Consider the following 27,130-nt stretch of genomic DNA (forward strand, 5'->3'; position numbering starts at 1 on the left):
GTTCTCTCCCAGATGACTGCAACACCTCTCCAGCAAGGGCACAGGACTGGGCTGAGGCTAAGATGGCTGAATTGACAGAAGTAGGCTTCAGAAGGTGGGTAATAATAAACTTAGCTGAGCTAAAAGAACATGTTCTAACCCAATGGAAAGAAGCTGAGAATCGTGACAAAACATACAGGAGCTGATAACCAAAATAGCCATTTTAAAGAGGAACATAACTGACCTGTTGGAGCTGAAAAACACAGCAGGAGAACTTCACAGTGCACTCACAAGTATCAACAGCACAATATACCAAGTGGAGGAAAGAATCTCAGAGCTTGAAGACTGTCTTTCTGAAATAAGACAGGCAGACAAGAATAGAGAAAAAAGAAAAGGAACAAACAAAACCTCTGAGAACTATGAGATTATATAAAAAGACCAAACCTATGACTGATTGGGGTACCTGAAAGAGATGGGGAGAATGGAACCAACTTGGAAAACATACTTCAGGATATCATCCAGGAGAACTTCCCCAACTGAGCAAGACAGGCCAACATTTGAATTCAGGAAATGCAGAGAACCCCAGTAAGACACTCCATGAGAAGATCAACCCCAAGACACATAATCATCAGATTATCCAAGGCTGAAATGAAAGAAAAAAAGTTAAGGGCAGCCAGCGAGAAAGGCCAGGTCACTTACAATGGGAAACCCATCAGCCTAATAGCAGACCTCTCAGTGGAAACCCTACAAGCCAGAAAACATTGGGGGCCAATATTCAACATACTTAAAGAAAAACATTTCCAACCTAGAATTTCACATCTGGCCAGATGTACAAAGAAGAGCTTGTACCATTTCTATTGAAACTATTCCAAAAAAATGAAAAGGAGGGACTCCTCCCTAACTCATTTTATAAGGCCACTATCATCCTCATACCTAAACCTGACATAGATACGACAAAAAAAGAAAACTTCAGGCCAATATCCCTGTTCAACATTGATGCAAAAATCCTCAAAAAAATACTGACAAACTGAATCCAGAAGCATATCAAAAAGCTTATCCACCACAATCAAGTGGGCTTCATCCCCAGGATGCAAGGTTGGTTCAAATCAATAAATGCAACTCATCACAGAAACAGAACTAAAGACAAAAACCACATGATTATCTCAATAGATGCATAAAAGGCCTTTGATAAAACTCAACATCCCTTCATGTTAAAAACTCTCAATAAACTAGGTATTGAAGATACATACCTCAAAATAATAAGATATATATGACAAACCCACAGCTAATATCGTACTGAATGTGCAAAAGCTGGAAGCATTCCCCTTGAAAACTGACACAAGACAAGGATGCCCTCTCTCTCACCACTCTTATTCAACATAGTATTGGAAGTTCTGGCCAGGGCAGTCCGGCAAGAGAAAGAAAGTGTATACAAATAGGAAGAGAAGTCAAATTATCTTTGTTTGCAGATGATAGGATCCTATATTTGGAAAACCCCATCATCTCAGCCCAAAAGCTTCTTAAGCTGATAAGCAACTTCAGCAAAGTTGTGCAATGTGCAAAAATTGCTAGCATTCCTATACACCAATAACAGGCAAGAAGAGACCCAAATCATGAATGAACTCCCATTCACAGTCACTTCAAAGAGAATAAAATACCTAGGAATACAGCTAACAATGGAAGTGGTGGACCTCTTCAAGGAGAACTACAAAGCACTGCTCAAGGAAATCAGAGAGGACACAAACAAATGGAAAAACATTTCATGCACATGGATAGGAAGAGTCAATATTGTGAAAATGGCCATACTGCCCAAAGTAATTTATAGATTCAATGTTATTCCCATTAAACTACCATTGGCATTCTTTACAACATTAGAAAAAACTATTTTAAAATTCACATGGAACCAAAAAGAGCCCAAATAGCCAAGACAATCCTAAGCAAAAAGAAAAAAGTTGGAAGCATCACACCACCTGACTTCAAACTATACTACAAGGCTACAGTAACTAACACAGCATTGTACTGGTACAAAAACAGACACATAGGCCAATGAAACAGAATAGAGAACTCAGAAATAAGACCAGACACCTACAACCATCTGATCTTTGACAAACTTGACAAAAAACAAACAATGGGGAAAGGGTTCCCTGTTTAATAAATGGTGCTGAGAAAATTGGTTAGCCATATGCAGAAAATTTAAACTGGACCTCTTCTTTACACCTTATACAAAAATTAACTCAAGATGGATTAAAGACTTAAATGTAAAACCCAAAACTATAAAAACCCTAGAAGAAAATCTAGACAATACCATTTAGGACATAGGCACCAGCAAAGATTTCATGATGGAAACTCCAAAAGCAATTGCAACAAAAGCAAAAATTGATAAATGGGATCTAATTAAACTAAAGAGCTGCTTCTGCACAGCAAAAGAAACTACCATCAGAGTAAACAGACAGAATGGGGAAAATTTTTTTAAATCTATCCATCTGACAGATGTAATATCCAGAATCTACAAGTAATTTAAATTTACAAGAAAAAAAAACTCATTAAAAAGTGGGCAAAGGACATGAACAGACACTTCTCAAAAGAAGACATTCATGTGGCCAACAAACGTATGAAAAAAGCTCAGCATCACTGATCATCAGAGAAATGCAAATCAAAACCACAATTAGATACTATCTCACACCAGTCAGGATGGCTATTATTAAAAAGTCAAGAAACAACAGATGCTGGCGAAGTTGCAGAGAAAAAGGAATGCTTTCACATTGTTGGTGGGAGCGTAAATTAGTTCAACCATTGTAGAAGACAGTGTTGGGGCAATTCCTAAAAAATCTGGAAGCAAAAATACCATTTGGCCCAGCAATCCCATTACTGGGTATATACCCAAAGGAACATAAATCATTCTATTGTAAAGATACATGCATGCGTATGTTCATTGCAGCACTATTCACAATAGCAAAGACATGGAATCAACCTAAATGCCCATCAATGATAGACTGGATAAAGAAAATGTGGTATATATACACCATGGAATGCTGTGCAGCCACAAAAAGGAATGAGATCATGTCCTTTGCAGGGATATTGATGGAGCTGGAAGCTGTTATCCCCAGCATACTAATGCAGGAACAGAAAAGCGAACACTGCATGTTCTCACTTATCAGTGGGAGCTGAACAGTGAGAACACATGAACACAGGGAGGGGAACAACACACACTGGGACCTGTCGGCAGGGACAGCAGGAGGGAGGGCATCAGGAAGAATAGCTAATGGATGCTGGGCTTCATACCTAGGTGATGGGTTGATGTGTGCAGCAAACCACCATGGCAGACATTTACCTGTGTAACAAATGTGCATATCCTACAGAACTTAAAATAAAAGTTTGAAGAAAAAGAAAAGACAAGAGTAGCCAATATTAGATACATAGATAGATCATAATAGTAGATTCATATTTTCTTCAGATTTGTTTTGATTCTTATTACTTAGATAAAATACTATTTATTATTTAATTGAACAAATAGATAAGACAGCTAACTTTCAAAATCAGAATCATGTAGTTTTTATTTGATCACCTATTGTGTTGTGTTTGTTGTATCTCATGATGATTCCTAAATAACCTGCACCATGCTCTTGCCTATAGAGCCAAGAGAAACTAAGAACTCTCTTAGCTTAATTTCACCCATCCTGTTAGAAAGTGTCAAGATATACATAGAGTCATAAACAATTTTTTGTGGCAGTATTCTAACAAATCCTCAAAATGTAGACATTATTTCATGTAATATTTTCCTCTCTATAACATAACTCATTCTGTATTTCAGAGTAGAAATTGCAACCGTATCTTAGAAAACATAAAAGAAGATTCTATAATCCATTCCATAGTTACTTATTCAGAACTTTAAAAACATATGACCCCAAACTAGGTGATAAGCAAATTACAAAGATATGTGGGTAAAAATTGTACTTACTTCTGTTTGGAACATTATACTTCTGTTTGGAACATTAGGTATTTAAACATATAATAATAAAAAGATTTAAATGAATTTTTGATGAATGAAGAAGTTAAGTAGTATAAATAGAGGATGTATTGAGGCATAGGAATGATTCGAACTGATACTTGAGTAAGTTCTACTTTTTGATGATTGAGCGCCTTTCAAGAGAGGGACAGTTTGATGAAAGAAAATAGCAAGAAACTGGGACTGAAAGACACATTTATTTGCTGAGAATGAGATAAGAATTGTGGGAGTATGAGGAAAATTATAAAGACTTGCAGTAATTGTTGTGAGGAGTGTGTTGGAGAAATGACAGAAGATGAAGAGTTGGATCATCAAGCAACATAGGTGCTTTATAATTGCGTTCAGGAAAAGACTGAGGGTCAGCTAAGGTACTGCTTGCTAGGATCCACATATATATGGCCCTTCCCCTTAAGAATTCTTTAATTAGGGAAATTGCTGTGTAGATAAATTAATATACAGAAATGTGTATTTTTTGGCAAACATCATGTAGGAAGGAAGGACCATATGCTGATCAGGGTGTATCAGAAAGAGTTTGAATAAACAAAATGTGATAAAGAACTTAGAAGAGCACTTGGCACTCAGTAAGCACTCAAATATTAGGTATTAGAATTGATAAATATATGCACTCAGTAAGCAAATATTAGGTATTAGAATTTACACATAACTACTTAGGAGTAAAAAATGAATAAGAACAGAATGTAAGTGAGGGGATAAAGTCATTTAAGGAAAGTGAGCTCAAGGAACAGGGATGTGTAAGAGGGCTGTGGTTTGGAATTCAAATGATGAAAAGCAGAGACAGTAGTAGTTTAATGTTTTGGAAATAGCATTGAAAAGTAAGCTAAACACCATCTACTACTGGATCAAAGGAATGAATGAATTTGAGATTTCCAAATAATAATGGCAACAAAAAGCCATATGCAAATGAAGTTAGAGAATCAGGGAAATGAAAAGCATAATGTAAGACAGTGGAAGCTTTCCTGGTAGTAGATGGAAGATAGAGACAACAGGGATAGGAAGAGGTAGTTGATAGCTGGGTTGGGGGGGTGATATTATATACACACAAATACACACATACATATATGTATGTATGTATATGGCTGTAGGTAGGGTTATCAGTGATGAGGCTTAGGTAAGGGATGATTGTAGATTTGAGTTAGGAGGCAGAGAGAAGTACTTAATTATAAGTTGAAGAAAAGAAAATGTAATCTGTATGCTGTATATTTTAGAGAAGGATAGCTCAGAGAGGAAAGGTACAAGCGTACAGGCAGGCACTAAGTGTACAAAGACACATATAATCTACAAAGACACATATAGTTTATTCTTCCAAAATACAAATATATATTTTTTTATTTTGTTTTTGAGTCAGTCTCTGTCATCCAGGCTGGAATGTAGTGGTGCCATCTCGGCTCACTGCAACTTCTGCCTCCTCCTGGGTTCAAGTGATTCTCCTGCCACAGCGTCTCGAGTAGCTGGGATTACAGGTGCCCACCAGCACACCCAGCTAATTTTTTTTATTTTTAGTAGAGATGGGGTTTCTCCATGTTGGCCAGGCTAGTCCCGAACTCCTGACCTCAGGTCATCCACCCATCTTAGCCTCCCAAAGTGCTGGGATTAAGGCATGAGCCACCGTGCCTGGCCCAAATATATGTTAATTAATATGTTCTGGTATAACCAATCCACAAATCCTTAATACTTTACTTCCCATCTCTTCATCCATATCATTCTTTCATTACCTTTCTGGTGTATTTATTCATCTTTATGTACAAAGGTCTTTTTTGGGGGGCCAAGTTATGTCCTTGTCTCCCTTTTCTTGGTCTTATCTTGGATGTACCTTCTGTTGACTGCTGCCTCTATTTTCTTCCTATTTTCTGTTCTAGTAGAAAACTAAAAAATATTTTTATCATAGTACTAACTAAATGGATTTTTGACCCCTAAATTTCAAAAGCCCAAAAAAGATTAATTTCTCCTTCAAAACAAACAAAATCTGCTTTTTATCTATTTGGTTCTTAGTTATTTTGATAATATCTGTGGTCCCTAATAGGGGGAAAAAAAATTCCATCCCACCTATACAGACTCCCTGGGATGATGATAAACTCAACATATGTACAAAAAGATTAATCATTGTAAGATAGAATATTTGAAAGATAGGCAGAATGTTTTCAAATCAATGGAAAGAGAAGTGGAAACAGAAGTAAGATATTAAGATATTAGAACATTATTTTCTGTATGCCACATTGCCCAGGCAAAAAAAAAAAAAAAAAATGCTCTCTTAATAGTAACTTCACCACCAGGGGCCCTGCAACAGAATTCACATTATTAGTTGAAGAAATTAGTCCAGTTTACTTTTTTCCCTCAAATGTGTTTTCTGAGATGTATAAACACATGTTTTGGTTCAATAATATATACAGTGTTTTAATTGAATATAAAATGTTATTAATAAATGTCTACATATGCAGAATTATCCCTATCTTTCATATATCTGTCTCAGTTAAATGTAACTTAGCTAAAGATCTCTGTATCAGTGGTCAGTAAAAAGAAAATATTTTGTGAGGATTTTTTTTTAATGCACAAAATAGTTATTTTTTTTCTTTAAAAAAAAAAATTGTCCCGAACTCTTCTTTCCTTTAGGTGGGGAGCAGCCTATTCCTCTCTGGAACGAACATGATGGAACAGCAGATGGAGATAAACCTAAAATTCTCCTCTATTCCCTAAACTTGCAGTTCAAGGTAACATAAATATAATGATACTTTTATAAAAATTTTTCTAATCAATTAATATATGCTTGTTATAGAAAATTTGTATCTTACATAAATTACCAAACAGAAAATAAAAATGATTATAACTCCATCTACTCAGAGAAAAAGTTTTAACAATAATTATTTGAATATTCTTTAGGACTTTTTTCCTGTTAGTATTTTTATATATGCATATATTTATACATTTGAAAAATAATTGGATACCTTTCCATATTAGAATATTTAGATTAGTTTTATCTTCTTGAACATCTGTATTGTATGTTGTACAGTTGTAACAATTTATTCAGCCACTCCCTTCTGACGAACATTTTGTTTTTCTTCAAGTACTGCTGTTATAATTTACTCTGCAAGAAATATTTTATGCACTTTTCCAGTTAACTATATTACTTTTAGAAGGCTGATGCAGGAGGATTGCTTGAGCCCAGGAGTTTGAGACTAGCCCTGGCAACATAGCGAGACTTTGTCTCTACAAAAAATTTGAAAAAACAAAAAAATTAGCCAGGTGGGTGGCACACACCTGTAGTCTCAGTTACTTCGGAGGCTAAAGCAGGAGGATTGCTTCAGTCTGGAAGTTCAAGGCTACAGTGAGCTGTGGTTGTGCCACTGCATTTAAGCCTGGGCAACAGAGTGAGACCTGTCTTAAAAAACAAACAAAGACTATATTATTTTAATAGAAAACTTAATATTTCCAATATTTAAGATACTGGTGTTCATAAAAGTTATTTAATTGTATTTAATGTATTCAATCCATTGAATACTAAATTTTAAATATAAAATATCAAAATGAAACATAATGGGAAAAAATTGCTACTAACATGAGAAATTAATGTTGCCAGTTTTATCAGTTCATTAGACATATCCTATACAGGCATACCTTGTTTTATTGCACTTCGCTTTATTGTGTTTCACAGGTATTGAGGTTTTTTTATGAATTGCAGGTGCCATTTTTCCAATAGCATATATTCACTTTCTGTGTGTCATATTTTACTAATTCTCACAATATTTCAAACTTTTTCATTAGTATTATATATCTGTTATAATGCTCTGTGATCAGAAATCTTTGATGTTGCTACGGGAATTGTTTAGGGGCGCCAGGAGCTGCACCAATGTAGGATAGCAAACTAAATCGTTAAATATTGTTGCACATCTCTCACTTTCAATCAAAAGCTAGAAACGATTAAGCTTGGTGAGGAAGATATGTCAAAAGCTAAGACAGGCTGAAAGCTAGGTCTCTTGCGCCAGTTAGCCAAGTTGTGAATGCAAAGGTGAAGTTCTTAAACGAAATTAAAAGTGCTACTCCAGTGAACACAGGAATGATAAGAAAGCCAAACAGCCTTATTGCAGATATGGAGAAAGTTTGAATGGTGTGGATAGACCAGCCACAACATTCCCCTAAGCTAAAGCCTAATCCAGAGCAATGCCCTAATTTTCTTCAATTCTATGAAGGCTGGGAGAGGTGAGGAAGCTGCAAAAGAAAACTTGGAAGCTAGCAGAGATTGGTTCATAATGTTTAAGGAAAGAACCTGTCTTCATAACATAAAAGTGCAAACTGAGGATCAAGCTAGAATAATTGATGAAGGTGGTTACGCTAAACAACAGATTTTTCCATGTAGCCTTCTATGGGAAAAAGATGCTAGCTAGGACTTTCACAGCTAGAGAGACATCAATGCCTGGCTTCAAAGGACAGGCTGACTCTTGTTAGGGTCAAATGCAGCTGGTGACTTTAAGTGGAAGCCAGTGCTCATTTACCATTCTGAAAATCCTAGGGCCCTTAAGAATTATGCTAAATCTCTGCCTATGCTCTATCAGTGGGACAACAAAGTCTTGATGACAGCACATCTTTTTACAACATGGTTCACTGAATATTTTAAGCCCACTATGGGTCTACTGCTCAGAACAAAGAGTCCTTTAAAAATATTACTGCTCACTGACAATGCACCTGGTCACCTAAGAGCTCTGGTGAAAATTTACAAGGAAATTAACGTTTTTATGCCTAACACATTTCTTCTGCAGCTCATGAATTGAGTAATTTCAACTTTCAAGTGTATGATTTAAGAAATACATTTTGTAAGGCTACAGTTGTCATAGATAGTGATTCCTCAGATGGATCTGGGCAAAGTAAATTGAAAACCTTCTGGAAGAGAGAACACTTTGATTCATGAGAGGAGGTGCTAATATCAACATCACTAGGACTTTGGAAGAAGTCGGTTCCAACTCTCATGGATTACTTTGAGGGACTCAAGACACTTCAGTAGAGGAAGTAAATGCAGACAGGGTGGAAATAGCAAGGGAACTAGAATTAAATGTGGAGCGTGAAGACGGGACTGAATTGCTGCAATCTTGTGATAAAACTTGAATGGGTGAAGAGTTCCTTCTTATGAATGAGCAAAGAAATTCTATCTTCAGATAGAATCTACTCCTGGTGAAGATGCTGTAAACACTGTTGAAATGACAAAGGATTTAGAATGTTCCATAAACTTAGTTGATGAAGCAGTGGCAAGGTATGGAAAGGATTGACTGTAACTTTGGAAGAGGTTCTGCTGTGGGTAAAATGCTATCAAACAGCATCATATGCTACAGAGAAGTCTTTCATGAAAGGAAGAGTCAATCAGTGACACAAACCTCATTGTCATTTTATTTGAAGAAACTGCCACAGTCACCCCAGACTTCAACAACCACTACAATGATCAGTCAGCAGCCATCAACATCAAGGCAAGACCCTCCACTAGCAAAAAGATTACAACCCACTAAAAGCTCAGATGATTGTTGGCATTTTTTAGCAATAAAGTTTTGTTTTGTTTTTGAGACAGAGTCTTGCTCTGTCTCAGGCTGGAGTGCAGTTGCATCATCTCGGCTCACTGCAACCTCCAACTCCCTGGTTCAAGCTATTCTCCTGCCTCAGCCTACTGAGTAGCTGGGATTACAGGCACACACCACCATGCCCATCTAATTTTGTATTTTTAGTAGAGATAGGGTTTCACCATGTTGGCCAGGGTGGTCTCGACCTCATGACCTCAAGTGATCTGCCTGCCTCAGCCTCCCAATGTGGTGAGATTACAGGCATGAGCCACCACGCCCGGCCAAAGTGTTTTTTAAATTAAGGCATGTACAATGTTTTTTAGACATAATGGTATTACACATTTAATGGACTGTAGTATAACCTTTTATATGCACTGGAAAACAAAAAAATTTGTGTGACCCACTTTATTACAATGGTCTGGAACCAAACCCATATTATCTCCAAGGTATGCCTGTTCATGGTTTAAAACACGACTATTTTATTTATCATATACTGAAAGACTACATTTGAGTAGGTATATGTTGTTGATTTAAGATTCATTTTTTTCCTCCTAACATATAATCTGCTAGGGTATTCAAGTAACGGCCACTACTCCATCAATGAGAGCTGTAAGATTTGAAACTGGATTGATTGAACTGGAACTTTCTAACCGACTTCAAACCAAAGCTTCACCAGGAAGTAGCAGCTATCTGAAACTGTTTGGCAAATGCCAGGTGGATTTAAATCTGGCATTAGGACAAATTGTCAAACATCAGGTGAGTACAGAATATGTTGATGTTAGAACTATGGCTTTTAAATTTTGGACATCAATTTTAACTACTGTAACTTATGTATTATTATATTTACAAAAATATTTAGTTTAATTTCCTAAAGTTTCTGATTATAAATTCAGTGAAAACTCATTTACCTTGGCATTTCATTGAAAATTGTAGCCGCATATTGTCATAGTTTAGTGCAGATGCACTCACATAAAACTTAATCCAGTATCTTCGTAATCATTTGCTTGTAATTTTTTTTATTTTGCTAAACATTTTTTATTTCAAAGTCTTGTGCTAACATTACTCAGTTCTTAAAATGTTAAGTGTATACCTTTCCTGTAGAATATTAGCAAGTTCTGCATATAGTAATGTTAAATAAAGTTAAAAAACAGCAGTTAGATTCTCTATTTTATAAAAATGAATGTTCACAGCTTATTGGAGATTTTTTTTGTTTTTATTTTGCCAAAAATTATTATGTAGATTTTAATCTTTTTTCCTCTTTGAAGAACGAAGTAGAAAAATGCCAGTCACAGTTTCAAAACTGAATCGCTGCATTAAAGATACGAGGAAAAAATGAACAAAAATTTCTTGTCGTCTCTTAGAGGTTCTAATTATTCTGAAATATTTAATACATTGCCATTTAGAATATGGACCTCATCCTAACTTTTATATAAAGTTTATCTATGACTTCATATTTACTTCTTGCATGGCTATTTTGTATATTAATTTCAAGTGTTTATGGTACAGAGTATAAGGAATATACATTAACAGCTGAATTTGAGAAAAATGTATTGTAGTTTTTTTGGTGAACAATACCATTAATAATGTTTAGTTTCATATTAAAACTTTTTCCATTATTTTATTTTATTGAGCTTTAAATTTTATTTTAGGTTTATGAGGAAGCTGGTTCTGATTTTCATCAAGTTGCCTATTTTAAAACCAGAATTGGATTAAGAAATGCCCTCCGAGAAGAAATCAGTGGTTCTTCAGATAGGGAAGCTGTGCTTATTACTTTGAATAGACCAATTGTTTATGCACAGCCTGTGGCCTTTGATAGAGGTAAGATAAAGTCAATCACTACTATCCTCTGGGATCTAGGAATGCTTTGTTAATGCTAGATAAGAATCTTGTAGTTTACTGGTGTAAATGCTTGACAGCTAAATGGTTCCTAAATCTGAAATGTGTGTATCCAAAAAAAAAAAAAAAATCTTGCTTTTTCCCTTCAGTTTTTAAAAGTTATTTTACATTTTAAAGTTATTTTGTCTTCTGGCTGGATAACATAAGAGTGTCTGCTTCAGATTATGTAATTGTAATGCTGAATTTTTTTGTTTTGATAATTAATGCACCCATTTGTGTTTTGGCACTGTGTTTATTTTTATATTCTATAAACATTTATCATGTACTGCCTAGAAGTGGAATACAAAAATAAACAACAGTATCCCTGCCCTCAAGGACCTGTCAGTCCAGTGGAAAAGAAAACAAAGTAGACTACACAGTGGAGTCAGAGATGTGTTCTTGGTTCTGAGGAATTCTCTACCTTTGCCTATGCTTCTTAGAGGAGAAACTAATTCTTGATTTGACTTTGAATTAGGAGTTCACCAGGGAGATAAGGAAAGGAAATTTACTTTTATATCCCAGGGCCTAGAACAGTCCCTGGCATACAATAAGAACCAAATAAACATTGAGTGAGAGAGAATAAGAATGAATGTGTTTAAACACATAAGTCTAAGAAAATATAGCAGTAGGTTTCATAGAAGAAAATAATGGGAAAGAAGGCTGAACAGGTAGACAAGGTCTAATTAATGTGGATTGGGCAAATATATTTGAACTGTATTTTAGAAGTAATGAGGAGCCATTTAAGAAGCCATTTAAGATCTTCATCAGTGATGGACATAGGCTAGTAACAGAATCCTGTTAGAAAATTGCCCTTTTGGCAGTGTTACAGATAGCATTTTATTTTGCTGAATCCCATGTACATGTTTTTCAGTTCTCATTTTACTGACCTCTCATCAGCTTTCATCAGCTTCTTAAAGTATTTTGTACCCTTGGTGTCCTTGACACAAAACAGGTTGAGTGCTGGTTTTCCAAAGTAATTGGGACAGGAAGTGTTTCAGATTTTGGATTTTTTCAGATTTTGGTATATTTGTGTATACATAATGAGATATCTTGGGGCTGGGACCCAAGTTTAAACATGAAATTTATTTATGTTTCATATACACCATATACACATAGCCTGAAGATAATTTTATAAAATATTTTAAATAATTTTGTGCATGAAACAAAGTTTTGACAGCATTTTGGCTGCAGTCTCACATGAGTTCAGATGTGGAATTTTCCACTTGTAGCATCATATCAACATTCAGAAAGTTTTGGGATTTTGGATTTCGGATTAGGGATGCTCAACCTGCATTTGCTTTTCCTCCTACTTCTCTGGCCTCTCCATCTTTATGTCCTTTTTACAGGCCCCTCCATCTATACACTGCTGTGAAATGAAGGTTTTCCTTAAGGTTTGTTTCTGTTTAACAAACTCAAACATCTTTGACTTTTCTCTGTAAATCAGATCCTTTTAATGGTATGTTCCTAGCATTATGTACCTTAAAGAATTTTAAAAGAAGTAACAGCTCTACAGATGAAGTTAAGCACCATGTCTGTTTTCATTTGTTATTCCATCCCAGTATCTAACATATAATAGGCATTTCACAAATAAGTTAGAGGGAATGAACAGACCTGGATTTTCTTCTTCCTTGTGCCATTATGTGGTTGCCTGCTTTCTGTTTTATTTTTTCATTTGTTATTTAAAAAATGGTGACTATATGTCCTCTTAGATCTTTCCTAATTCTAATGCTACAGTTTTCTGGGTGTAATTTTTATTAAGCAACAGGATTTTGCAGCTTTTGAGTTTTACTTAACATATAGATTTACAGTGTTGATTTTAATTTTCTTTCTGCCCTGTCTTAATTATCAAAAGCTGTGCTGTTTTGGCTGAATTATAAGGCTGCCTATGACAACTGGAATGAACAACGAATGGCTTTACATAAGGATATTCATATGGCTACAAAGGAAGTAGTAGATATGCTACCTGGTATCCAGCAAACATCAGCCCAGGCCTTTGGGACTCTTTTTCTCCAGCTCACTGTCAATGATCTGGGAATTTGCCTACCTATCACAAATACTGCACAGGTACAAAAAGTCAAGTCATATTCCAGGATTAAGAGCCAGGCATTTCTACATAACCATTTCTAAGTATTTAGAATATAACAGTACATTTTTCAGTGTAACAGTTTATAACTGTTTAGTAGGTAGCAAGTAAGATTGAATTCCTTCAACCATTACTCATCTCAATGTATTAAATCTTAATCTCATGGGACTTTTCTCTGAAGCACTCTTATATGCTTCAGAATAGTGATAAGATTGATACCCACCAGATAACTCTTAATTTTTACCTTCATAAAAAGAAGCTTAGTTTCAGAATCATTTTATTGTTTTCTTTTTTAACAAGGAAGTCATTGGTATGGACTTGTTTATAAGATGGAAATAAAAGGACATTTAAGAATACTGTTTAATAAACTTAACCTGTAATAGAATAGGGAATTCCAAAATGCTTTTATACTGTAATATTTAATGGGAATGAAACTTCAAAGCAGTGTGCACATAAACCAGGAATTTTCTCTTTGCAACTTAAGACCAATTTTCAGGAATATGTAACTGCATGCACATGTGTGTATGAGAGAGAGAAAAGGCTATGAACACCTGTCAGGCCAAGAAGCAACAGTTATTAACAATAGCATATAGAGATCTATATTTTACTGTTACAATTTACCTTAATAACTTGTAACCAGTTGTTGAATTAATTTATCTTTTAGGATTCTGTTTGGTAAGACAGTGTTAAGAAAAACTTCAGGTTGAGGATGGGTGGCATTGGTATGTTTGTGTTTCAGGAACTGAAATATAGTAGTTTTTTAATAGCATAATGGGCACTGCCTAGGAAGGCCATAAACACCACAGGTGGGTGGCATAGTGAGAGCATCTCCCCACAACTAAAAGAGAGGCTTGAGATAGAAATGTAGATAGCCCTTTGTATGTTAAGTAAGAAAAAAAATGCACATGGCAAGTACATTTCACTTAAGCAATTTAATTTTTAAAAGGCATCTTTCTAAGCTGCTCTTTAATGAACATATCTAGGCTTGACCGTTTCTAGATTTCTATTCCTATGAATCCTGTGAGGATTTCTAAGTTTAAAAAATTGTCAACTTTTGTCTTATTTCTTCTTTAATATATTTTGCAGTCTAATCATACTGGAGACCTTGACACTGGTTCTGCTTTGGTATTAACCATTGAAAGTACTCTCATCACTGCGTGCTCTTCAGAGTCTCTGGTTAGCAAAGGGCATTTCAAAAACTTTTGTATCCGTTTTGCTGATGGATTTGAGACATCATGGGATGACTGGAAACCAGAAATTCATGGGGATTTAGTGATGAATGCCTGTGAGTATCTTTTATTTCTATATACCGTTTAGAACTTAAAAAATAAAACATTAAGTCTCCATTTGTGAAATTAAAAGATGCTTAGATATAGCAAATGTTTTTAGACTTTGAGAAAGAAGGGCTATTTCTAGTTACAGGTAACAAACCATATTCGTGAAAAACTACAGCATTGAGTAGTTTTGGTAAGTAAAAAACCAACCAGGCATTCTTTTTGGTACTATAACATTTGAATGTTTACACAGTCCCTGATTTTTCCTGTAATTGATCCATGTTTGACCAGATAAAGCATTTTTGACCTGTCGGAATCTTGAAAGAAAATGATAAATGTGCAATATCCAACTCACCATAAAACACAGAACAGGTTGTAAATAGCCAGGACCAGGAACGCCAGCCTTAATTAATATTGACGTGAATAAATCCACATGTTCAAATTTGTAGGAGTGCAGAGTGTAACATGAATTCCTGCAATTCCATAATATTCAAGGTTGGGTATAACTAAAGCTGTGTTTATAGGCCATATTGAAGATACGGAATTTATTTGTATATATTTTTATATTTTAAATATTATAGCAGAGTTGGTAAAGCATCATTAATCTTAATAATAAAGAAAAATTATAAATAAGGAGTGAACTAAAATTCCTCAATCTTGTAAACTAAATTACTTACTTTTTAGAAAGCGGTAGCCCATCGTTTATGTAATTTTTTCCTCTCTCCACTAGAGGGAAATCTTTCTACTTCCCATTTTCTTTGAGGAATGGGAAAATTTCTATTATTTTTACAAAAATTGAAGTTTTAGCATTCAAAATGAAAAAGTATTGGTTTTAATGTGTAGGGAAGGAAAAATATCTTTTCCTACTACCCTTTTAGGCTATTTGCTGGGGCTTGTGTAATAAAAGACCAATTAATGAGAGAAAAGCATACAGGTTTATTTAATATGAGGTTTTTTTGTGACATGGAACCTTCATAAGGAAATGAAGATCCAAAGAAATGGTTAAACCTGAGTATTTTTATGCTAGGTTTGATGAAGAGTAGAGAGTTGTAGAGCAATGTGAGAAAATAAAAAGGGGTATGAGTTAAGCGTAGTAAACTGGGGGAAACTAACCAAGGTCTGTTTGTTCAGATTCCTCTCAGTGTCCCTCCACTTTGGAGATGAGGATGCTCCTTTCCTCTGGGTATAGGAAGGGCATCTCGCACATGTGGTTCATATGACCTACTTCAGAAGAAAGTCAAAGTCCTTCCTGCATCTGCTGCTTCTCAAATTGCTTCAGTTTAAAATACCTTCCATATGACAAGGTGCCATTTTAGAAGGCAGTGTGTACTAAACCCCATCAAATACTTTGCATTTAGATAATTATAGGTAAAATACCAGTACTTATTTGAAATACTTCAGGTTACTGAGAAGACTTGATATGGAAATACTCATGCCTATTATCCAAAAGACCAATATCAGCCTACAACAGAAATCTTTTTAGATTTATTATTTTACACAATAGTTATACATGGCTTTTTTAAAATCACTAAAACATATCTTTTGTTTTTTTAATAAAAGACAAAAATAAATTTAAACTTAGTGATTTTTATTAAGGTAACAGCTTTACCATCATTGTATTTATTAAAATAAGTAGAATATATTTGGAAAAAAAGGAAGTAAACCATTTCCTTAACAGTTTATCTTAAAGGGCAAATGCATAAGATATAAAATGAGAAATACGCTCTGACTCAGAATCAGAAACATACATTAAAAAATGAACAAATAATTTAGCACCTCAGTATATATTCTGTTAATACAGAACACTAACATGCTGGTAATCATGATACTCAGAATAATTTATTTTGGGTTTTAGAGGGGACTAACTGACATGCTTCTGTAACATGCTTATTGTTTGGGTTTCTTGGGAGGGGGCCAGAAGGAGATAAGCAGAGTAGTTATGTAATTGACATATTTATAAAACTTCCAAATGATAAAATGGACAAATTAGTTTACTAGTTTATAGTTTTTATTAGTAATAAGTATACCTCAATATTTTTGAACAAAGGTGATATGTATAGGGCAGAGAAATAAGGAATGTTAGGATTATGCCTTAGAATTTTTTTAACAGGTCATTTTTAAAACATACTCTAAAAAAAAGGTGACCCAGTAAAATTTCTTCTCTAGGTGATAATGTTTATTGAGAAATGCATTAAAAATTAGCAAGGACAGTCTATAGGAAGAGTTCAAAGAACGATTTAAGTAGATAGTAAATATTAGGACAATATCATGAATGTGTATTTAGACAAAATAAACCATCAGAAGTTTAGATGTCTGCAAGCTCTCTGTAAAACCTAGGTAGCCTTTGGTCATGAGAGCAGAAAAATTACCATCCTGCATTCAGCCTAATGGTTGCTCCAAGTCATCATTCTGTCTGTGATACAGAAACCACGGGTATTATGGGGAAGAGACTAGTTGATTTCTTAGTCCTCATTTTCAGGATTCAGATCTACATCTAAAAATCGTAATATTCCTTATTAATTCATCGTGGCTCTATATTCTATGAGTTTATATATTCATCTTTTAAGCTTAATGTTTTTGTTGCTTTTTAGAGACAGAATCTTGCTCTGTTACCTAGGCTGGAGTGCAGTGGTGCCATCATAGCTCACTGCAGCCTTGAACTACTGAGCTCAAGCAATCCTCCCGCCTCAGCCCCCCAAGTAGCTGGGACCACAGGCACATGCCACCATACCTGGCTAATTTTTAAATTTGCTGTATAGATGGAGTCTCACTATGTTGCCCAGGCTGGTCATGAACTCCTAGCCTCAAGTGATCTTGTGGCTTTGACCTCCCAAAGCACTGGGATTATAGGTGTGAGCCACCACACCTAGCCTTTAAGCTTAATTTTTAAAAATTCTCTACTACTCCTTGGGATAGGAAATCCTAAAAGTTTTCTTCTCCCTTTTTATTTACTAATTCTTCCTTTCACTTGGCCTCAGTTATGTTATTCAGATTTCAAAGGGTTTTCTTTTCATTCTAGCATTCTTGGATTTGAAAGGGTAATGTAGGTCTTATTGTTCAGATTTGTAACCATGACTACAAAGGTGAATTGGGTGATACTCCAAAATCAAATCTAGTTATTTCTTAATTAGAATTTGTATGTGAGACACAGGTACTATACAGTTCAAATGTATAATTTAGATGTTAAACTTATTGGCAGTCTTCAAAAAAACATAATAACAAGTAGATCCTCTCTCACAAACTAAGTTGTAATATTTCTAAGTTGGAAAGATTTTTCCCTTTTGAAATTTTTCAAAGACAGAAATGTAATACCAAATTACCTAAAATATGAATAGTAAGCTCAAATTTAAGTAACATTTGAATACCAATTTAGGATTCTCAGAGTGAATTACAAAAGGACATTAAAGATATATGTACTCTGGAGTTTAAATTGATATTTAGTTTCTTCTAAGGATGACTGAGGAAGGTCTTAATTCTATGTTTAGAGTTTACTTTGTTTAAAAGTTGTTTCAACTTTTACTGTGTAAAATTGTTGAATTTAATTAACATCTTTTTTGAAGCTGAAGTTACCAGATTAAAGCCAGTTGGTAGTAAATGTTTCAAAGTTAAAGTAGATATATTCTGGAGATAGGTCCATGATCTTGAGATTGACATCATAGCCTTCAGCCATTTTTTTTTCTCATAAAATGTTCCATGTCAAAAGAGAAGGTAAGACTGATGAATCATGTGTCTGACCTAATGTGGCAGCTCTTAGTTACCAAAATTCTATTTTAAGTCATTTGCATTCTCAAAGTGCCATTCATTTATGATAACAAATTGTCATAGCATCCTGGATATTAGTGGATAAGCCATCTAGAGGTTCAGAGTTGGCCAGGTGTTGTCACTCAAATAAGGAAATCACATGCAGAAAGTAAAGCTAAAACTGCAGTTAAATTATTTAAATCATAGAATAAAATATTGTGAAATATTTTATTTCACAATAAGAATCGATCTTACAAGTCATTAAGATAGCCCTTTCATTCCAAAGATTAAGAACTAAAATCTAGGAAGGATAGTAATCCTCTTTGTATTTAGATAATAATCTTGTGTGAAAAATTAAAGAGTGCAATATATAGTCACAAATGTATTTTTATTGAAAACTATTTTTGGGGTGATTTTTGTACAGGTGTAGTTCCAGATGGCACCTATGAAGTATGTTCAAGAACTACAGGACAAGCAGCAGCTGGTAGGTTCACATGCAGCATTATTTTATGTTAGATAGAATTCTGCCTTATTTTAATGGCAAGAGAATCTTTTGGCTAAGCTAATTCTGGTGTTCACTAATTTAAAAAAAAACTATTTTGTATTAGAACATTTGTATTTATTTAACAATTATTAATCAGACACCTACTGTGTGTTTTTATATATATATATAAATATATACATATATATATACTACAAGATGTTTTAGAAAAGATTAAAATGAATAAGATATACTTTCTATCCTTCATACTTTTAAATTTTTACAATGTAGTTAAGGCACATATAGCAAAATTACATTGAAATATGTGATATGTACAATAAAACATAAAATTCCAGTTGCTATTGAAATGTATAAAAAGAAGAGAATATTTTCAAATATGGGAGAATACTGGGATCAGAGAAAACTTCATGGAGGGACAAACATTTAAACAAGCACTCAAAGGACAGGATAAATCTTTCTTAAGCAAAAACTGGGAGATGTGGGCCAGGGAAAATTCAGGCAGAGAGAATAATGTAACACGAATCATGATGTTAAAGCGCAGTATTCACATTTGTCCAATTTAGCTAGAATAGAGTTATATAAAAAAATAAGATGGAAAAATGTTAAATGCCAAATTAAGGAGTTTGATTTGGTGGGTAGTGAGTAGGCTAGCCATTGAATGTTTCTGAACAAGAAGGCAAATGACGACACTATCAAAGGAACACTTTCAAAGATTAGAGGGCAAAAAAGCCTAGGAAATCAGTTAGGAGGTAACTATGAAAGTGGTAATGTGTCTTGACTAAGATGATAGCACAATATAAATTTTTATTGTTTTGCTTGTTATAAAATTGGACAGGGACAGGGTGAGCTACAGAGATACTTATTTAAGGGCTCTTAAAATGTTGAGAGAGGTAGAAATTGATTAAGGTTAGTAGATTGCCAGTCTCTCCTTACCATTCTGTTTTCCTCCCCAAGCCTAGCCTTAGTGCTCATCCTAAGTTACCTTAGAAAGCACCAAGGCCTAGAGTCTGACAAAGAACTGGAAAAGTTAGAGAATTTTCAACTGAGGTCACAAATAAATCTTTGTCAGGACTTTTAAGTGACAACAACCCACTTAGACTAGATTAACCAAAAGGGGATGCTTATTAAAAGGATATTTTCAGACTACAGTTAAACTTAGGAATGGTTATTTCAGGGAAGAGAGGGAACCAGGTCAATTCAGGAGCCCTTAGGGACTACTAGAACCAAGATCCCAACTGTCACCAAGACTCTTTGTAGCTCTTGTCTTTGCTTCTTTGCTCCCCTCTTGGCTACTTGTTTTTCTTCTTCTTCTAACTTGTAACCTCTTTCTTATACATGGCAAGAAACACTGTGGAGTCTCGTTTCTCCACCCTCAGTCATTAGAGAACGACCAACCTTTCCTCAAGTCCAGGCAAAATATCTTATTTTTCCAACTTTGACCTTCACCTGGACCAATTACCTAATTAATTCTGTCTAATGAGCTAAGGTCATGGCAATTCCTACTATAGCTATAGGATGGTGGATCAACTTGGGGTCAGGGAGTGAACCTGTAGTTCATAGGGAAAAAGAAAATAGGTGCTATACAGAGGAAACAGTAGATGCACACTGTACACATAGAGAAATCAATCCTGTAGTCTGATGTTTCTGACAAGTTTAGCAGTGAAAGACATTAGTTATTATATGTGGCCATCATCCATTTTATTACTTTGTAAAGTTATTTCAATTTCTATACCCAGGACTTAACAAAAATGCAACTTCTTTATTTAAACAGAAAGCAGTAGTGCTGGAACCTGGACACTCAACGTATTGTGGAAAATGTGTGGGATTGATGTTCACATGGATCCTAACATTGGCAAAAGGCTTAATGCTCTGGGCAATACTCTTACAACACTGACAGGAGAGGAAGACATAGATGACATTGCTGACTTAAATTCAGTGAACATAGCTGACCTGTCAGATGAGGATGAAGTTGATACTATGTCTCCCACTATTCATACTGTAAGTAAACTCACTGTTAGAATTTTTCAGGATTGGCTTTTACCCTGAGACAGGGATATTTTTTGTTCAGTGTTATTTAGTATATTATAGTTGCTATTTGTGGAGGAAGAGAAGGGAGTGGTGGTTCGCTGTGTCTACATTTCATAATACTGTCTTTTAATCGAGTTCTGTGCTACATGTTGACTGTCATCCAACTTGTGCTTTAACCTATAGGTAAAATAATAATATTAAAACTGAAGTGAGTAGGGAGTGGGGCAGGGTGGGGAATGGGAAGAAATTGCTAACAGGTATGAGGTTTCTGAGTGATGAAAATATTCCCAACTAAGATTTTAATGATGGTTGTACAACTTTGTGAATATACTAAATGGGTGAGTTTTATGGTACGTGAGTTATATCTCAATAAAGATGTTCAAGATGAATTTCAAAGCAAAGTGCATATACAAAATGAAATGATACATTTTAAAAATACGTATTTTCATCTATACTATACATTCTGTAGTTTCAAGTTATTTTGTGGCAAAAAGAAACTTATTCTTTGATTTCATTCTGGTATTGATTTTTAAAAATTATTTTCAATATCTTTTAACTATTATACAATGAAATAGTTTTGTTCTTGGGAAGAAATTTTTTTAAATTTAATATTACTGTTTATTACTTAGAGTTCAGATGGAAGTTCAGTAAGTGGAGATGGCCACAAACTCACCTTTGGGCAGCGACTTGTAAATCACCTACTAGGCCTGACACCCCCAAATCAGCGCCATTCTGTTCCTGCAGAGTATCTGTGTGACCCAGAGATGTGGGGCTCCCCTCAGTCTAGCCAGTCCCATTTGAAAGCATGCAGAGCACACTCATGGGGAAACGTAGGTAGCAACTAAATAGATTCCTTATGAAATTGAAGGGATTTAAATCAATGGAGAATTCCAATCTTAATATAGATGGTTTTGATTCTTGCATGCTTTGATTTAAGGTGTTAATTTTGTGATAGTATAGATTTGCTGTGTGACTTGAGGGTGGTATTGACAGATACACTTTTGACTTTTCAGGAAGCCACAGATTATCGAAGACAGGCAGCATCTGCTAGCCAGCCAGGAGAACTTAGAGGAAGAAAAATTATGAAGCGTATAGTGGATATCAGAGAACTGAATGAACAGGCCAAAGTAATAGATGATCTGAAGTATGTACAATGATTTTTAATTTAATATAATGTTCCCTAATTTTAGAATCATAAGATGTTAAAAGTGGAAGAAACTGTATTTGGTCTAATACAAACTCTTTAGTTTATCTGTGATATCACCAGGGTCCAGAGTTGTTTAATAATTTGGTCAAGATTATACACTCATTAGTGATAAAGTTAGGCATGAGGCTGGGCATGGTGGCTGATGCCTGTAATCCCAGCACTTTGGGAGGCCGAGGCAGGTGGGTCACCTGAGGTCAGGAGTTCAAGACCAGCCTGGGTGACATGGTGAAACCCTGTCTCTACTAAAAATACAAAAATTAGCTGGGCGTGGTGGTACACGCCTGTAATCCCTGCTACTCGGGAGGCTGAGGCAGGAGAATCGCTTGAGCCCGGGAGGAGGAGGTTGCAGTGAGCCAAGATTGCGCCATTGCACCCCAGCCTGGGTGACACAGCGAGACTCCATCTCCAAAAAAAAAAAAAGGCATGAAATCCTAGTGCCCTAGTGTTTTTCACAACTTATTTCTGAGCACTTTATGACTGATGGTTTATATCACATATAGGTATCTTTACATGTGTATTTACTCTTATATGTATCTTCACAGGCATATATAAATAAATCCATTAATCTTTATATGTTGCCTGCTGGATATTACTAAGTAATACTTCTTCTATTACAGTAAATATTCTTGTTGCTAAACTTCGCAATTTTATTTTCCCAAAAGGTAATGGTCATGCCTCATCTTTTCTAATCTGCATATACTTGTACTGGTGCTTTTTTTTTTTTAAACAATCAAGGACCTTACACAACTATATGCATTTTTTGTCTGAAACTTGTCTGTAAGTTATCATGCAGTGATTCACATTTTCCTGTTGACTTACATTACAATTTGAGTTTTGGTCTCGGGAAGAAATGACTTGAAGCAAAATATACCTTTCCTCCAAAATCGTACCCAAGGCTTTTATTATATGTAGAATTTTACATCCAGACATTTTTTTGCAGAGCGGGTCTATGGTTTTCATGAGATTGCCAAAGAGACTCTTGATGCAGCAATGGATAAGACACATTTCCTCAAACATTAGAGAGAGATGTTTTTTGTTTTCTTAACAGTTCGCCAAATATGAGTGTTAAGCTTATTGAGGGTTTTGGCTTGTCTGTATATAATCATCTTTGGTATTCTGACAAGAATTAAAAAGGAGCAAGTAAAAAATCAGTCTTACTTTGTTATTTATTTACAATAATTGCCATATTTGTTTTGCATCCAGAAAATTAGGTGCAAGTGAAGGAACCATAAACCAGGAAATTCAACGTTACCAACAGTTAGAATCTGTGGCTGTGAATGACATTAGAAGAGATGTTCGTAAAAAATTACGGAGGTCCAGTATGCGGGTGAGTTCTCTTTTTTCTTTCAATGCTGGTGACAAAACCACCTGATTTTTTCCTATCATATCTACTGCGTACCAGGTACCATCTAAAGCACGTTACATGTAATCACCCATTAAATCCTAACAACAAACTTAGGAGGTAGCTTGTGTTATTTTCCTATTTTAACGATGAAGAAACTGAGACACAGGTCAAGTAATTTGACCAAAGTTATACAGCCAGTAATCCTGGGGAAGACAATAGTCAAACCTAGGTTGTAGGACTCGATAGTCTATGCCCTTAGACACTGTGTTTTGTCTGTCTTTCATGAAATCACTCTTCTTTTTAGTCTCTAATGTGAACTCTGCAAAAAATGTGAAAAATTTTAAGATGTCTGTTCTTCACCTATCCCATTCTCCCAGGTCAGAATTTACCTGTCAGCTACTGTGCATTGTAATGCACTTTATAATCTTTATTTTTTGCAGGTTTAGTCGGTCCCATTAGAGTTTGAGTCTAGGAGTAGAAAACTTTTTTTAAAAACCATTTTGCCCTTTTGTTGCTTCATTTTTTAAATTAAAGGTAACTTGTTAAGAGTTATCGATTCACAAGTGTACCCACCTGGGCCTGCTGCTTTTTGTTTTGTAAAGTTATTAATCCAGTCCTTTAATAAATGCAGGCCTATTTGGATTGTCTTTTTCGTCTCTCCATTTTAGAAAATTGTATGTTTCAAGGAATCGGTCTATTTCATCTAGGTGATCAAATCTGTGGGCATAGATTTGTTCACTGTATTCCTGTATTCTTTAAATAGCCATAGGGTCTGTTGTTGTATACCCTCCTTTATTGCTGATGTTAGTAATTTGTGTCTTTCTTTTTTTCTTAGTTGTCCTGGCTAGAGGCTTATCAATTTTATTGATCTTTTCAAAGAACCAGCTTTGGTTTTGTTGATTTTTCTCTATTGATTTCCTGTTTGTTTTATTTCTTCTCTAATTTTTATTATTACTTTTCTTATGCTTAATTTGGATTTAATTTGCCCTTTTTTCTAGTTTTCTAAGATAGAAGCTTAGATAATTGATTTTAGATCTTTTCTGATGTATGCATTCAGTTCTATAAATTATCCTCTAAGCACTGCTTTTGCTGTGTCGCACTAATTTTGATGTGTGTTTTGATTTTCTTTTATATTTTAAAATTTCTCTTTAGATTTTTTTCTTCAACTCACGTTCAGGTATCTTTCTGTTGTTGATTTCTGGTTAAATTCCGCTGTGGTCTAAGAGCAGACATTTTATGATTTATAATTTTTTTTTTTTTTTTTTGAGACAGAGTCTCGCTCTGTTGCCCAGATTGGAGTGAAGTGGTGTGATCTTGGTGTACTGCAACCACCACCTCCCGGGTTCAAGCAGTTCTCTCCCTCAGCCTCCCAAGTAGCTGGGATTACAGGCACCCACCACCATGCCTGGCTAATTTTTGTATTTTTAGTAGAGACGGGGTTTCACCATCTTGGCCAGGCTGGTCTTGAATGCCTTACCTCGTGATCCATCCGCCTTGGCCTCCCAAAATGCTGGGATTACAGGTGTGAGCCACCATGCCTGGCCATGATTTATAATTTTTAAAAATGTATTAAGTTATGCTTTTTGGTCCAGAATGTGGTCTCTCTCGGTGAAAGTTCCATGTGAGCTTGAGAAGAATGTGTTATTCTGATGTTGTTAGATGAAGTTGTCTGTAGGTGTTGATTATATCCAATTGACTGATGATGATGTTGAGTTCAACTATGTCCTTATTGATTTTTTTGTGTGCTAGATATGTCCATTTCTGATAAAGGGTTATTGAAGTCTCAAACTGTAATAGTGGATTCATCTGTTTCTCCTTGCATTTCTCTTAGTTTGGGCCTCACATAGTTTGACACTCAGTTGTTTTGTTTTTAAGAAATAGGGTTTCACTCTGTTGCACAGGCTGGAGTGCAGTGGTGCAATCATAGCTCATTACAACCTCAAATTCCTGGGCTCAAGCAATCCTCCTGCTTCAGCCTCCCAAGTAGCTGGGACCACAGCACATGACACCATGCCTGGCAGGATTTTAAAACATTTTTTTGTGGAGACAGGGTCTTGCTATGTTGCCCAGGCTGGTCTCAAACTCCTGGCCTCAGGCAATCCTCCTGCTTTCGACTCTCAAAGCACTAGGATTACGGGTGTGAGCCACCATGCTCAGCCCACTTTGTTGTTAGGCATGTACACATTAGGGATTGTTATTTGTTCTTGAAGACTAGACCCCTTTATCATTTCATAATGCTCTTCTTTTTCTTTATACCTGATAATTTTCTTTGCTTTGAAATCTGCTCTGTCTGAAATTAATATAGCTATCCCTGCTTTCTTTTAATTAGTGATAGGATGGTATATTTTTCTCAATCTGTATACTTTTAATCTATGTGTCTTTAAATATATATGCTTAAATATGTATATATAAGTGGGTTTCTTGTAGCAACACATTGTCAGATCTTATTTTTTAATCCACTCTGACAGTCTGTCTTTTAAGATCATTTTACACCACTGACATTTAAAGTGACTAATGATAGCTTTGAATTAATATCTACTGTATTTGTTACTATTTTCTACTTTTTGCCTTTTCTCTTTGTTCCTGTCTTTGTCTTCTCGTTTTTCTGCCTTTTGTGGTTTTAATTGAGCCATTTATATAATCTCATTTTCTGTTTTTTCTTAGCATATCAGTTACACTTCTTTTTTTACTTTTTCTTTTCTTTATTTTTTTTTAGTGGTTGCCCTAGAGACTGCAGTCTACAGATGCTTCTCGGCTTATGATTGGGTTACATCCCAATAAACCCATAAGTTGAAAAGTCAAAATGACTTATGATATCTTCAACTTATGACAGGTTTATCCAGCTTGAACCCCATCATAAGTTGAGGACTGTACTGAATGTTACCTCTTTTGTGCCATCATAAAGTCAAAAAATCGTAAGTCAAACCATTATGAGTCAAGGACCATCTGTACACGTATAATTAATCCAAGTCTACTTTCAGTAACACTATACCACTTTATGGGCAGTGGGAGTACCTTAAAACAAAATAATCATAATCCCTCCCTCCTGTCTCTTGTATCATTACTGTCATTCATTTCTCTTATATTTAAGCATATATAAGCATATATATAAATGCGTGTGCACATATATACACACACATATATACACATGCACACACATTTATACATACATGTGCACATATACATGCGATTTATATATAGTCATACATTATTGGTATTAAATGTGTGCATGTGTATATATGTGTGTGTATATATACACACACTCACACACATGTGATATATATAGTCAAATACATTATTGGTATTATTTTGAACAAACTTACCTGTTAGGTCGATTATGAATAAGATAAAGGTTTTACCTTCATTTCTTCTTTAATGCTCTTCCTTTTTTAAATAGAGATCTATATCATTTTTCCTTCTCTCTATAAAACTTCTTTTAACATTGCTTGCAAGGCAGGTCTGCTGGCAACAAATTCCCTCAATTTTTGTGTCTGAGAAAGTCTTCGCTTTTCAAGAATAATTTTGCAAGGTATAT

General features: G+C 35.1%; 1 protein-coding gene across 18 annotated transcripts in view; it reads left to right on the forward strand.

The window, feature by feature from the left end:
• BLTP1 (bridge-like lipid transfer protein family member 1) overlaps window positions 1-27,130 on the forward strand; it is a 208,701-nt gene that overhangs the window by 141,815 nt on the left and 39,756 nt on the right. For 11 of the 18 annotated variants that reach the window (XM_063809822.1, XM_063809823.1, XM_016952153.2 and 8 more), the window contains 10 exons: window positions 6,614-6,711; window positions 10,111-10,296; window positions 11,190-11,358; window positions 13,268-13,479; window positions 14,585-14,783; window positions 18,938-18,997; window positions 20,787-21,013; window positions 21,673-21,873; window positions 22,057-22,187; window positions 23,454-23,577. In XM_063809822.1, coding sequence (XP_063665892.1) covers window positions 6,614-6,711; window positions 10,111-10,296; window positions 11,190-11,358; window positions 13,268-13,479; window positions 14,585-14,783; window positions 18,938-18,997; window positions 20,787-21,013; window positions 21,673-21,873; window positions 22,057-22,187; window positions 23,454-23,577 — 1,607 coding nt within the window. The remainder of the gene's footprint in view (window positions 1-6,613; window positions 6,712-10,110; window positions 10,297-11,189; window positions 11,359-13,267; window positions 13,480-14,584; window positions 14,784-18,937; window positions 18,998-20,786; window positions 21,014-21,672; window positions 21,874-22,056; window positions 22,188-23,453; window positions 23,578-27,130) is intronic. The other 7 variants (XM_016952161.2, XM_024356282.2, XM_016952162.2 and 4 more) reach the window with 1 other exon arrangement.

This window comes from Pan troglodytes, chromosome 3 (genome assembly GCF_028858775.2).
Source record: "Pan troglodytes isolate AG18354 chromosome 3, NHGRI_mPanTro3-v2.0_pri, whole genome shotgun sequence".
Classification (NCBI taxonomy): Eukaryota; Metazoa; Chordata; class Mammalia; order Primates; family Hominidae; genus Pan; species Pan troglodytes.